This window comes from Opisthorchis viverrini, assembly GCF_000715545.1.
Source record: "Opisthorchis viverrini unplaced genomic scaffold opera_v5_92, whole genome shotgun sequence".
NCBI lineage: Eukaryota > Metazoa > Platyhelminthes > Trematoda > Opisthorchiida > Opisthorchiidae > Opisthorchis > Opisthorchis viverrini.
The window spans coordinates 757353-771106 of NW_008751748.1; the positions used below are offsets into that span (position 1 = coordinate 757353).

The 13754-nt window shown below is 43.2% G+C and overlaps 2 protein-coding genes across 2 annotated transcripts in view; one reads left to right on the forward strand and one right to left on the reverse strand.

Moving 5' to 3' along the window:
* The window catches only part of T265_13683 (hypothetical protein), a gene marked incomplete at both ends in the record, with an annotated part of 15428 nt that extends 7561 nt beyond the window's left edge, over window positions 1-7867 (forward strand). Inside the window, 4 exons of the mRNA XM_009170032.1 lie at window positions 449-561; window positions 2042-2416; window positions 3167-3389; window positions 7264-7867. Coding sequence (XP_009168296.1) covers window positions 449-561; window positions 2042-2416; window positions 3167-3389; window positions 7264-7452 — 900 coding nt within the window. The remainder of the gene's footprint in view (window positions 1-448; window positions 562-2041; window positions 2417-3166; window positions 3390-7263) is intronic.
* Window positions 7868-11677: 3810 nt separating this feature from the next.
* T265_05095 (hypothetical protein) lies at window positions 11678-13321 on the reverse strand (the record flags this gene model as incomplete). Its single annotated transcript, XM_009170012.1, has 2 exons — window positions 11678-11892; window positions 12233-13321. The coding sequence occupies 2 exons, from the start codon at window positions 12740-12742 to the stop codon at window positions 11761-11763; spliced, it is 642 nt and encodes a 213-aa protein (XP_009168276.1).
* Between the last annotated feature and the right edge of the window lie 433 nt (window positions 13322-13754).

Consider the following 13754-nt stretch of genomic DNA (forward strand, 5'->3'; position numbering starts at 1 on the left):
AAGCAAAGTACCAATCGCCTCCCAACCTGGTCATACAATCTTGTACCCACTCTTGACTTTGGTAAAAACACCATTATAACAGCGCAGTAGAGAGGACCTTTCTGGCAAAGGCAAATGTCTATTGAGGAGCCCTGTCGAGGAGTTGGTATACCAAGCCAATTTACCGATGACCTTCGCAATTCTGAGATATGCGTAGATTGTTTTAAAGTTAGACAAGCAAATGTGAACAGAGTAACTTGTCAAAAGTGTGTTGTTTCTGAACGTCGTTTAAATTTCATCTCGTCTAAGCACCAATTTACGACGACCTAGGCAAAAATGTCCTCACAGCAACAGACCTTGCAAACCAATACGGCGGGCGATTTTTTCATAATATATTTAGTGTCATCATGACCGAGTTTCAGCAATTAAAGCTAGCAGTTACATACTACAATCTCCACTTCTGTCGCAGACTCCCCAAAAGAACTGGACGCGGGTGCCCAAGAACAGAGGAACACCACACAATTTGCACCACACTTTAGAGCCAAAATTTGCATTTAAGGAGAACATAAGGGGTAAGATTAAGTGAGTTTAATTATCTCATTCTCTCTTCGCGTAGAAACACGGTCCTTGAGAAAATAGATGGGCATGCAAGTCTTCGCCCAACGGCCTTTCCATGAAAGTGCATTAGGTTTTGATTCCGTAAATTTTCCACCTTTATGAAGAACGCAATTCGAAAGCGTGCAAAAAACCTATTTACTTTGTTGCGTTGTCCAGTCTGAGTTTCGGACCAACATGGATCTAAGTAGGGCAAAACGGACGTAAAAGTGTTATTCCTTTTCAGCATAAGGCTGGACACCTATTGTGGCTGTACCTAAATCCACTAAATAAAAACAGCTTTAGGCATGTCAAGAGGTAAACACAACTTACTAAGACATCCTGTTTTTCCTTGAACTCAAAGGCGCTTAGGAATGGCGAAGTCTTCTAGCGTGTGCACTTGCACCCGGACTTTCGTCCGCTACATACCCACCACAGCTCTGGATATCGGCCCCTAAGGGCAATTTACACCATCCCCTTAAGTGTGACTTCAATTTCGCAAACGGCCAATCGACTGTTTTGTCCTCTTTCAATCTAATAGCTAATCCTTGCTACTCATTTCATCCAGTTCATCAAATATGTACTGACCTAACAACGAGATCCCACAAAGCACTAAGTTTCCCCGACCTGTGTCATTGTTGAACGAACATGAATACCTATCGGCAAAGTCACTTCAGCAGTTTTCATCGACGTTAAACACGATGGTGATGACTTTATAAATTGTCCCCTATTTTAATAACATTTAACTTGGGCGATGGTCACAGAGTCTGAAACAGGATTAGATCTCTTTCACACAATACATGGAGTGGTTTGATTCAGTCTTCAAAGAAAACTTGAAGAATGGCTTGATAATCTTAATCTTACGATCACCCACATAGGGCTAAGTACATCTCATAAGGTTTGAAATATAAACCTTTCGAATCTCCTCTGGTCACCTAAACTAGTCTCCACGATTATAGCTACCATGATCGTCTGTAGTGTGAAGTTCTCATCCTTACAGTTTGACTTCGTTCAAATGGACCTTTGTGTCTGCATGAAAGTGGATGGTTGGCGTCCAGCAGTGGCATTGGAATGTGCAATAAAATAATAGTAATAGTACAGTGCCGCGTAGTATGCTGTTAGAAAATCAAAACAACCGGTCGTTTAGATGGTAACAGAAGTCATTTTGCGTCGATAAACACCACAAAACAGGACAAGGTTTGTGATAGTAGATTTTATAGTCCGCGCCAGTTCAGCCAAGACTGACGCAGGTTCGAATTGAGTGAACTGGAGAGGTATAACCCGCAAAAAGAATTCGATATCGAGGTTTTACTATGCTGAATCAGCACAGCTTTTGAAGAAGAATTAGACAACTCATATCAAGTGTCTCTCTTCTATACACTTGATGGTGACTATCAAACGAAACTGCCGACGCGTTTCACCAGTTATAAACACACCATATTTTTTTCATGTGAAATCCGAAACGCAGCTGGTATCAATTCTTTGGTGAAAGTGACACGCTAGCGTCAACCAGTCTATCAGTTCTTCCGCAATGGACTGTGAGGCTTCCAAGAATGACGGGTGGGAAGTGCGGGGGTGTGAAAAAACCGACAGCTGATCGCGCCAACACATTTGGCACATGGCACGAAGAAGCTCAATTCACTTCGGGATCTCATAACGTACGCGGGTTTCTCACTCGAACAGAACAATGGGGCCCGTTAAAAATTAGCGGGCTGCTTGCACCTGGACGTCAGTGTCGCATTTGTCTGATGGCCTATCAAGTTGGAGACGTTGTGCGAAGACTCAGTCCAGGATGTCAGCACATCTTTCATGCTGCTTGTATTGATCCGTGGTTGCTGCACCGGTAAGTGTGCTTTCAGCACCTTGGAACGTCCAAACAGCGTTCATGAACGTGTTGTCCAGAAAACGTTTTAAGCAAATACGTGTAACTACCTAGCTACTCCGGAAAAATACCATACCGGAAAATCGAAAACAGCCAACCAATACCTTCCTAGTTCTATGAGGACGGTCTCTTAAGACAGAGTGGTCAGAATTCATGAAGTAATGAGGAGTTGGCGAACTAACCAGAAGAGATGAAACGAAGTTAGCACCTGAAATTTATTTTTTTCCGTTCGAATTACACAGAGGAAATACATGTAATGCTAGGCGGAGTTTTCCCATTGGTAGGAACAAATGCAAGCGAACATGCCGTATGCATTGTGTCTTAAAATAACGAGAAAGTGTGTTCTAGGATGTGGAATCTTCAGCTAATAAATAACCGAAAGAGTATGTGATAATCGGTCCACATGAAACCAGGAGTTCTTTTGTGGATCAGATACCGTAATGAACCTTCTGAGTCAAGGAACTCTGAAAAGGTGGCATTTGTGAATCCCATTCATGAAGTAGGTGAATACGGCTCTGCTAGAGAATGAAGATACAATGAAATTTCTGCCGGGTGGTCCATGTGGATCGTATTCAGGATGAAAAATTGTCCCGAGCAAATAAGTTGTCATTTAGGAGTAAAACCGTACTACTGCTAGTCAGATTATTCAGGTTTTTTTATTCATCACCAATCACCTTATATGTGCATGATATATCGATTTATTTTCATCAGATCAGCGTCATGCCCACTAGACGGGACCCCTGTCACACCAATACCATTGACTAGCAAGCAAAACACACGTCAGACCGGTCCAATTCCGAACAGTCGAAGCTCGAGCCTGGCCGGTTTCGGCGATATTAGCATATACGCAAGTGCTTGTGCAATACAATCGATGAAGCCCTCAAACAAGGCACAGCTTACCGCCCCCGCGCAAAATGGTGTCTCCCAGCAAATGGTAAGTGACTTCAAAGATTCACTCTTAGAAGTGTACATGTGCAATTTTCCTATTGGAAATACTGTTAACTGGTGTGTATTAAACACAAAGGATGACTAGTGTACATGTTAGTGACCTAGCTTAAAAGTATTTGTCCATGAGCCATTGAGGTTTGCTTCCAAGATGTAGCTGATGTATGACCATAACGGAGCGATCGTTGGGATGCACTGCGTAATGTAACTTACTTTATTGTGATGCTTTCACAATAAAGCTTGCTCTTGCTGTGCTCAGGCTTTTGCTAATCCTATCTGCTATGAGAGTAAGTAAACTTGACCACCTCGTAGCGGACGGTAAACTAAGCTCCTCGGCAACTCCACAAGTTGAGGTGTGATTGACCATGGGTGTGTCCAAATATAGGCAAAAACACACTAGCTTGCAAATTGGTAAGGATAATGAAGTTGAGAGGAATATACCGACGATTACGTTGAGCATTATGCGTTTCCACAGTTTTACATACTACTTAGATAGTGAGATAAACTATAGTATACTAGCTATACTACGCTATACTACTTACTAGGTACACCAGACATCGTCCATCACGCGGTTTTGAAATGTAACAGGATTGAGAATCTACCGCTTTTCTACCAATTCACGTTCTAAGTGTCGACCGATAAGTAAAAACAGGAGAACATAAACCCGTTTTGCAAAAACAAGCGATATTTGCAAGGACCTACCAAGACAGCTGTGGATTGGTCAGATGTGTTTGATTGTGACAGGTTTCTCCAATTCGAGGAATCACTTGCACCGAGGTTCATCCATACAAATCAGAACTAAGGCTATCCACTAAGGTGAATCAAAGTTGTGCATCTGTTTCCAACACTAACGAGGCTGTTCTCCAACTAAGTAAATACCCCCGGATACTGGCCAACCTCCTACGAAGGAATCAGGATTTGGAGGCCTTTAGGATGCATGGTCTGTATTTTGTGATAAATCCGAAAAGGGATAAAGTAATCAATTGGAAAATGCTTGGGACCGACTGGGAAGTCATCGTTTCAGAGGGGTTTGGTAAATCCTCTGATCGGTTACCAAAGGGATGAAGTAACCGTACAATGGACCTCGGATTAAAAGCAAAAGATGGTGTTGCGTTTAACGACGAGATAAGCACTGGACATCTACCAAAACCACCGCTCATAACAAGATAGAGCTATGCTGATTGCACGAAGGAAACTTACATAAGATATTTAACAATTTTGCTAAAGTCTTTCAATTCCTCGTGTCGGGACCACAATGAAGGCTGCGATAACTAATAGATCATATAATTCTCTTTTTGCAGTTTCCCAATGATCAAACGATCCCATACCATACGGTAATCCTGAGAGCACTAAATGGGTTACATTCCAACTATTGTATGCATGAAATTGGTGTACCGAATACCACCACGTCGCTGGCGGTAGGGTCCAGGTAGCGTGAATGGAAGTCGGGATAACGGAACTAAAGTGCACGACAAACAGGCTTTGGTTTTGGACAAAATCTTGTTAACAGACACACGATAGGCAATAATGAGGCGCCGGAGATTCATCGGGCAATGGTGGACGGTTGTGGGTAGTTACATGATATAAACATAAGGGAACGTGGGGTCGCTGAACAAGTTAGGCATGACGGGGCGATACGGTCGCCGAAGACTGCATGAGTGTGAATGCCTAATGAATAACACGAATATACAAGCAGATCAAATCATCATTTTCATTAGTTATGAGAACCGCGTACTTGTTGTACAGTGGTTATGACTGCCAAAGTTTCGTTTACAGATAATTTGTGGAAATGATAGGTAACCGCTCATCGGAGGTGGTAGATGACGTAATTAATGCCTAAATACATGGTCAACAGTGGACTTTTAAATTGAGAGATTGGGAAGGGGCTATGCGTTGAAGGCAATAGCTTGGACGCGCGAGTGCCAGTAAGGGCGTGTCTGACAATATTTCTAACTGCTGGTGTGTCCCGTCTCGGAGTCCCCATCCAGGGAGACGGCAATGACCAGCACAGCTGAGTTTGCTGGTAATGGATTTCATACTTCGCCGCCAAGTAATTTATTGTTTGACCTCCCCTGGCTCGTTTCCACCTTTTGCGTGTTTGTGTGAAAAGAACCCTTCGAGGATGTCGGTAGACTGGCATACGGAGCATGTGGCGAAACACGCGCAACCTGTAGAGTGTGAGTAGTTCATCTATCGTAGGTAAGTTACTTCTTCCGAAAACTATTCGACGTATTTCAGCATTGCTGACCTGGTGTTCTCAGCAGACTTGAGTAATGCTCCGAATACATAAATGGTTGAGCACTGAAGGTCTTTTGACGTCCTCAGGCGAGGACTGCGGTCACAGAGACTGATAAGCGAGGCGGTAGAAATCATCAAGCATACCAGCATCAACGGAATAGAGGGTATGAAGCTGGCAAGCGAGTGGAAAACGGTTTCGGATCAGTCGAGCTAACACGTGTTGGTGTGCGGTTATCAGAAAGAGGAGTAGTCATCAGCTGAATCGTAATTAACCCCAAACACCTCCCCCCTAACTAAAGTGTCATGACACTTACAAGCCCACGAAGACCAACGAAATCTACCAGTGGCACCCGCGGTGAATCACCAATTGAAGCATCTTGAAGTGAAGAATTAAGCAACAAACCCGATCGGAGCTAAGTTGAAACTCCCACAATCCATCAACGCAAGATTTTGGCAACTATGCTAACCGACAAGAGCCGTCAATTGACAATCAGCACTGATCTCGTGCGCTAAAATGAAGACCTCGTACTGATTGGTTTGCCGTCTGCCTTAAAAACTGACCAACCTGATGACCCGCTCACTTGGTCTGATGAAGCTTTTGTATCAAAAGCGAAGCGTTACCCAATTAAAAACTACTAACTGTTTATCAAGTCATTCTTAAACAGCAGCTCTAGGTTTCTAAAAAAACAAAGGTTGTACCGAGAACATTCCTCACGAAAATTCCTTCCCAAAGCCTAAGCCATAAATTTTCGTCCTATGTTGTTGAACTAAACACATAAAAAGGACAGCTGAATACATGTAGTGCAGTTCTGTCGCAATAGAATTCGTAAATGAACATATCTAGCCATATGCAATGTAATATGCATTCAGATCAGTACTGATCAATGAGGACATGGACAGGACAGTGAATCGTCTGGGCACTACTGTAGGAACAATAAGAATGCGAGAATGTTTATTTGTACGGTCTGGTATGCAGGAGCTGCGTTTCTTCTCACTAGAACGTAGTCTTCTTTGTAGATCGTAAAACGCCGTAATGGGAACTTGCTAGCGTATTTCTCATTGTGATCAGAAGTTTATATGTTTGCACTGTGACGTCAGTTGCGATGGCAAGTAGTACCGTTTGTACCTACGAGTACTGTATAATTTTATAGCTAACCTTAAATTTTATTGCACTGTTACTCGTTTTACTTTGCTCGATTTTAATAAAGCCCTGTTTTCCAGTTAACAGTATATCCTCCTAAAAATAAATTAACCGGGTTCAAGATGGAGATCCCAAAGACCAGTCACAGTAGAGGCAAGGATACAACTTTAATTAGTAATGACGCCGGATCATCGAAAATGTCGAAAAAATCTTTCGTGTTTCTCTACATTGAGGCCGCCTAACCGACCGAGGGATTTGGTTAGCTAGCGTCACAGGCAGAACAATTTATCGCTCAGTGTCTTAGATGCGGTTTTCGTATCATCACTTGTGTGGCCTGAAGACCACTGTCGGGGCTATCAAGCGAGCACAATGCTTTCGAAAACAGACCAGTATCATTTGTGCAGTACTATAAGTGGTCTGGAAGAATTTTGTGCACTTCAGTTCTAGGGGAATGTTAACCCTCGTTTTCTATCTCCCTTAACAGAACAACGAACTACAAGTCCAACAGGGAGAAGGACTGAGTATCGTCGGTCATACAGTGACCAGCGGCTCACTGGAATCGAAATGGCGCTCACACAAAGCTATACCGGAGGCTATGGGTGAACTGCCAAGACGCTTGCTTTCCTCCTTTGATCGCGGGACATATAAATCAGACAGAAAATACAATTTATAGGATGATTCGAGGAGCCCTACTATCCGGTTGATTTTTACAGGGACCAACTGTGTTATCACTGTAGCAGGCGAGCCTGTGAGCGGGAGTTCCCCTGAATGAAGTTGACTTAGCAACAACCTTTTTTCTCTGACTTATGTTAAACAACTATGCCACTGTCCACTGCAAGATGAAAAGGCACCCTCGATCAAGAACGAACTGTTAATAGTTCAGGTTGCAGAGGCTTCATCAGCAATCAAGAGGACATCGGCGGTGAGCGCACTGGATATTTGGTTGCAATTGTATGTATGAGTTTGATCACCACAGACTTTCGAATATGAACGGTTACTTGGATGAGCAATTCAACCGCTCAAATCGTAAGTAAGCTCACGTTTATCGCCATTCCTATATGACCAACGACCTATCGCATATAGTTCCCATATACATGTTCCCTACTTACAAAGATCAAGATGGTTTTCAATCTAAAAAACGTACAAATTCTGAACGTCGGGTTGCACACCCCTCACGGGAATTTCCAGAAGACATGTTATCTGTCAACTGACTTGCTGAACTGATCCAATCTAGGAGTGAAGAATCACCCACTGTATCGGATATCTCAAACGTGACCGATCGTCAAACAATTAGATTGGGCAACATAATCAACCGCAGGAAAAAGCGTGCTAAGGTCACTAACCAGAGACCAGGCTCATAGGTTAACAGTGCTTGACAGTCAGAAAACCAGCTACCGATTCGACCAGTAGAAATGACTGCCAACTCCAACATAACTTCATTCGACAGACCCCGTTCAGCTTCAAGCAAAAGGAATCAATGGCAGCAAAATCTCTGTGTCGTTATGGCTACACTGTTGATTTTGTGTGTAGCGGGAAGGAAACAAGGGTTTAGCAGCAGATGCACGTTTTAAACCTACGAACACTGCTGTACAACATACTTCAAGTTGGGTTTTCTGCACAAAAAGCTGTCAACAGACAAGCACCATCACATATGGAGAGATAGGATTACGAGCAGGCTAGAGAACCACAAATAAATGTTATTAAATTTATCATCATATGAGGGTATGTGGAAAGATCAGTGCTGCTGATCCCAGAATTCCTAACAGGTACCAATCCCGATCGGTTACCTAGCTTCAATTGGTTTCCAGAGGTCGGCTATCCTGAACCATCATTACTGAGTTCTGTATCCGGTCAGTACCCGTTTGATATGCCCCTATTTAGTCCCGGCATTTTGCTTGATTACACATAATCGATTCCAAACTAGATTTGTACTCATTAGCCAAACGAATGTGGATAATTCTGGTGCACAACCAACGCAACATGTTGGGGGGAAATGCAGAAGTAGACACAGGTCTCTCACTCTGAGTTGCTACGTTGATATGTTAAGCATCTTGAAAGAACACATTGCATTAATTGCGTTTAAAATTAACCAACAGCATTTTGCCCGTTCTTTATTTTTCCTGAATGCATTGTTATCACAAGGCGTCCAAGTCGCCCTTTGGTTACACAGCACGAGTGGCTTCAAATTTGCTTTTTAAATCGGCTTGTGGCTTTACAGCTGTCATAACAATTTGACGTAATCCTAATGAATTCAAGCGACTCCTTCAAAACTATGATCCTACCTTTAAAGTTACCAATGCTGTAAGAACTTATTCATTCATCCACCAGTCAATATTCTAGAAATCGAAATTACGTGCTACCCTTCATGATTGATCTCAAGAATTAATCGACAACCGCTTCGCCGGGGTGCGCATGTGAAATGAGCGATGTCAACAATCCGTGAAAAATTCGACCACCACTGGACGTTCAAATATACACAAAAAACTAGAACGTAGACGTCTATTGCAGTTCTGACTTGGGAGTGGTACAGTGCTGCACTGTATTGAAAACGATTTTTACCGTTGCAGACCGTAAATCTTTAGAAAGACTACGGACAAAAAACATGGGAAAACACGCCGAATATGAACAAAGTCTCTGAATTTCTTTTCGGTTTCCAAGGAGTAAATAGAACAGAAAAATGAGAGCTGTCTAAACATGAGAGGACTAAAACGCTCCCGTCCTGCAGTTCAGGAAGAGACGTTCCCTTACATGAACCAGTTTCATCTTGGTGCATGAGTCCTCACTCTGTGGTTCCTTAATACTTGCTTGTTTTAAGCTGTTTTATCTGACAATGGCCAACAAGTATGCATAAGCCGTTTTCCGATAGCCAAATCGCACAACTTTGGTCTTTCCGGCAAAAGAACAAGTTCGATAAATCAATAAATCTACCCTACTGTGATTTCGCAGACTGAATAAAGATTACAGGGCACTCAACCACCAAATTACTACCAGCCGTCATGCCTTAACTTGCTTCAGATGGCAGAGTTCGGTCCATTTCGCTTCACACGGTAAGTGAAAAAAGTTAAATTCACAAAGAAAACAACCAATCACTCGCACGGTTGTTGTTTTGTTCATGCTCAAATGTTATGCTGCAATGAGGCGTTGGAGCCTCATTGGAGCCCAGCTCGTGAAGGAAGAAAGACGTGGATCGCGGAACTATTTCCCTCGCGGTATTTCTTAGTTTTGTTTCTCATAAGCAGGGGACCGTGTTTGTACAATGTAAATATTTGGAGATTTTCAAAATTTATTGTTATGATACGATGAAAATACCGTGCCACATCATGAAGAGTACTAGGCAGGCACACGTACTAGTGTTTCGTTGTAAAAAGATCCCACATTACACCACCCTGAGTTCCATGGCCGGTGCAAAACCCAAACAAGTTTTCCGTGTTGCTATTCACTGCGGTAGTATGGACGACTCTTGTCTTTTTTCAGCTGTTGGTTTAGGTGTCTGTCTGCAGCATGCTTTCTACACCATGATTGCCATAGACATGCTTTTATAACCATAATTTTCGTTTTTTTGGGGACAATTACAGTAAAAAAGCACAGAAAAATTTGCAAAACATTTCCAAAAGTGATGAGATTGTAGTTCATTAATAAGCGAGACACGATAGATGTGCACCAATTTGACGAGTGACTTTTTTGGTACACATTCTGATGCGCGCGCAGAGCACACTGCTACAAACATGAGAGATCCAGGTGGCTAACTAAAAATACAATAAGCCGTTTACAGTGCATTGGATGGGAGACTTGTGGAGCATCGGTCCCCTACACTAATTTTGCCACTTAGACAGGAGCTGCTGACGGACCCTCTGGGTATACGTTCAACATTAAAAAAAAACTCTCCAACAGCGCATGAAGTGAGGTCCCCAGCGTCATGAAGAAACCTTACGGACCACAAGACCTGGGCTACAAACGTTGTCGGGGCGAAAAAAACGTACGCAGCTGAACCGGAGAACACAATAACGCGATAACGGATAAAAAGCCCAGAAATTTATCATGATATTTTTCCCTGGGGCGGTGGTAACTCCCAAGAAATCGGGACCGCTACCCACATACGACGGTTTTTCAAGTTCTCATTACGTAGACTCAATTGTTCAGTGTTTAATAATAGCGTCTCTCTCAAAGATGACCACAGGTGGAAAGAATTCCATGCATATTTTAGCGAAACACCTAAAAACGTTAGACATAGAGGATGAGTATGATAGTATGACTTATCACAGATATCGCCGCGTTTTCAAGTATTCCCACGAAGAATGTGGAAAGAGCCCTTTTATAGCAGGAGAGTAGAAAAACGCCATTATAACTGATGCTTCATTACGTCAGTTAGTCACAGTAACTACGTTCCACAAATTACAGCGGACAAAATAACGGGCATCCGAAGAATACATCTTTTCGTAGCAATACTTTTTTTCCAATAGTTAATTAAGCCCACTCAGAAAGTTGCCAGAGACCAGTCGAGTTCAGCATGAGTCGAAACAAACGAGCAGGAGCCGAGACACGGATGTAGCTAACATCATCGTAAGAATTGAATTTTGGATGAAACGGAATAGCTTTGAAACTCCTGATAAGAGACAATGCTGTTCCTCGGGTACAGTGTCCAGAGGCTGGGTAAATATATGCCGAAACGTCCAAGAGAAACCAATTCAGGTATCCCAACCCCAACTATCACGGTAAGTCACCAAGATATATGGAGCGAGGTTACTGACCCTTCCAGGAATCACGCAGAAATTTTATCCTTAAAACTTTTATGGTTGCCACCTAAAGTGTTCACTGGTAAGCACACGCCATACAGCCATATTCACTTCAATAAGTGCTAAAAAAAGGACTGGCTGCACTGGCGCCCTTTCAAGAACTGGCCCAGCTCTTCAATCAAAACTCGTGTATGACATCGTTGAAGTTATAAAAGGCTTTACATGGCCTATGGATGATACGAAAGTTTCTAACGTAGAACAGTCAGACGTTCATCCAAGTAAGCCAGCAAGCGTTCTGGATGACCGCGATGAAATCCGACGAATCCGGCTTGTTCTGGAGGAACAGATGGTCCAAGGAACTGCTTGACATCAGGGGAGAACTAAGCAGAGAGACAGTAAACAAAAATCAGTAAGCTAAATGGGACGCGAGGGTGATAGTCAACATCGAACCATTCTAACAGTGAATAAACTGATCACTAAAATGACTTTCGAAAGTCAATGCGATGCCTGACAGATATGAAGAACTTATTGAGTAGTTTGCGATATTAGCAGTCCCATGACCAAAGCCTTCTCAGATGACGGCATACCTATGCTCTACCAACTTGAGTGTATGGTGGATAAAAACAGACCAACGTGGACCACTTTTTCGTTGGGCACTGAAAGGTTAGTGATGACCCCAACAGTTAAAACGTAGTGTATAGGATGTGAGAACAGACTCACCTCGTAGAACGACTGAGCATCAGAAGGGTATATTGCAGAGGTACCCTTCAGAAGTAGCGTTGTCAAATCAGTTGGAGTCGTAACCACAGCGTGTCTTCCTCGTGCAAGCGTAAACGCCAATTCCTCTTGATGATTACCCAACAACGTGTCATTAATAACTACAATCAGTCGTCGTGAGCCAGTTGGTGTAAGAGCTTGAACACACGTCCCCGCTCCACCGTGACTAATAACTAAGCTCGCTGCATCTATTTCCATTTGAATACTGGGTTTATAGCGAAACATGGAAAGCTCCAGTGGATATGCTTCACTGACTGGCCACCCAAGTTCAACAACGGCCTTTTGAACGGATTCATCAGAGGGAGCACAGGGTATGGTAGTACCACGTCCATACTGCACCACAAGATAGCGATAGCCGAGGATCCAAAGAGCTGCATGAAAAAGGGGCTCGTTTGTGACCTCAACAAGTTGATCAAACAAGGTAGTTCCAACGGTGACAAATACTGACGCCATTAAAATAAATATGGAAATTCCCTCAACCGAGTAGGACAGCTAGTCGTTTGACCCGTATTTTCGTCCACGCAATCGTGTTCTTCTATCAATCTAAAGCAGATCTGTTAGCGTATCCCAGTTGAACATACCAGCTCGATTCGGCACAGATCGAACGCTTGTAAGGCGTCCTTGCACTCAAGTGGAAATTCTTTAGCGTTCAAACACTGACGAGGTGTGAGACGTTTCTGTACTTATAAAAAGCATGAAAACCGGCTCTCTTACTTTCTGGCAACAGTCGCTACGCAGTAAGCAGAATAGGAGTTCAACTTTACGGTCTTCGCACGGGTAATCGCGGTGGTTTCGCTCCATGAAGGTGTGCGCCGCCGATATTGCTCAATTAGCGCATGAAGCGACCAGATTACAATCACAGCTAGCAATCTGGAAACGCGGTTGGCGCAAAAGATGCTCGTGTGATTGGAAAATTATATACCTGGAGAAAAAAGCGCAGAACATTGGACTGATACACAAGAAAGGATTGATAAAACGAAGATAATGATGCGATAACTCCAGAAGATCTGGAATGTTTTCGAGCATTTGAGAAGTCTCTGCAGCATGGCATGAGTTAGCTGGCTACAGCCTGTTCAAAATTCTTACCAGAATTCTTCCATGACTTACAGATGGTTTATGAAAAGCAGGTCCCATAGTCAGAGGACTTCTGTAAGGATGGAAATCCAATTCGATACAGCCATGAAACAATCTAAAGCACATAAGCTAAGCCATAGATGAATAGCTCACGCTTCATAGGTTACACTGGTTAGGACAGGTTCTCCGCATGCCAGAAGACCGTCCGTCTCACAGAGATCTTTCTGCCCAGCCCTGCGCTGGGCACCAGTGATTAGTGGCACTGGCAGAAATGGCCCAATCGTGCAGTCAGTAGCGCCCATGCATCAAAGCTATCGCCTTCAATGCGTAGCTAACAAGTTCTCGAACTGAAAATAGAGATAAATTGTTCAGTTGCAGGACCCTAACTGTC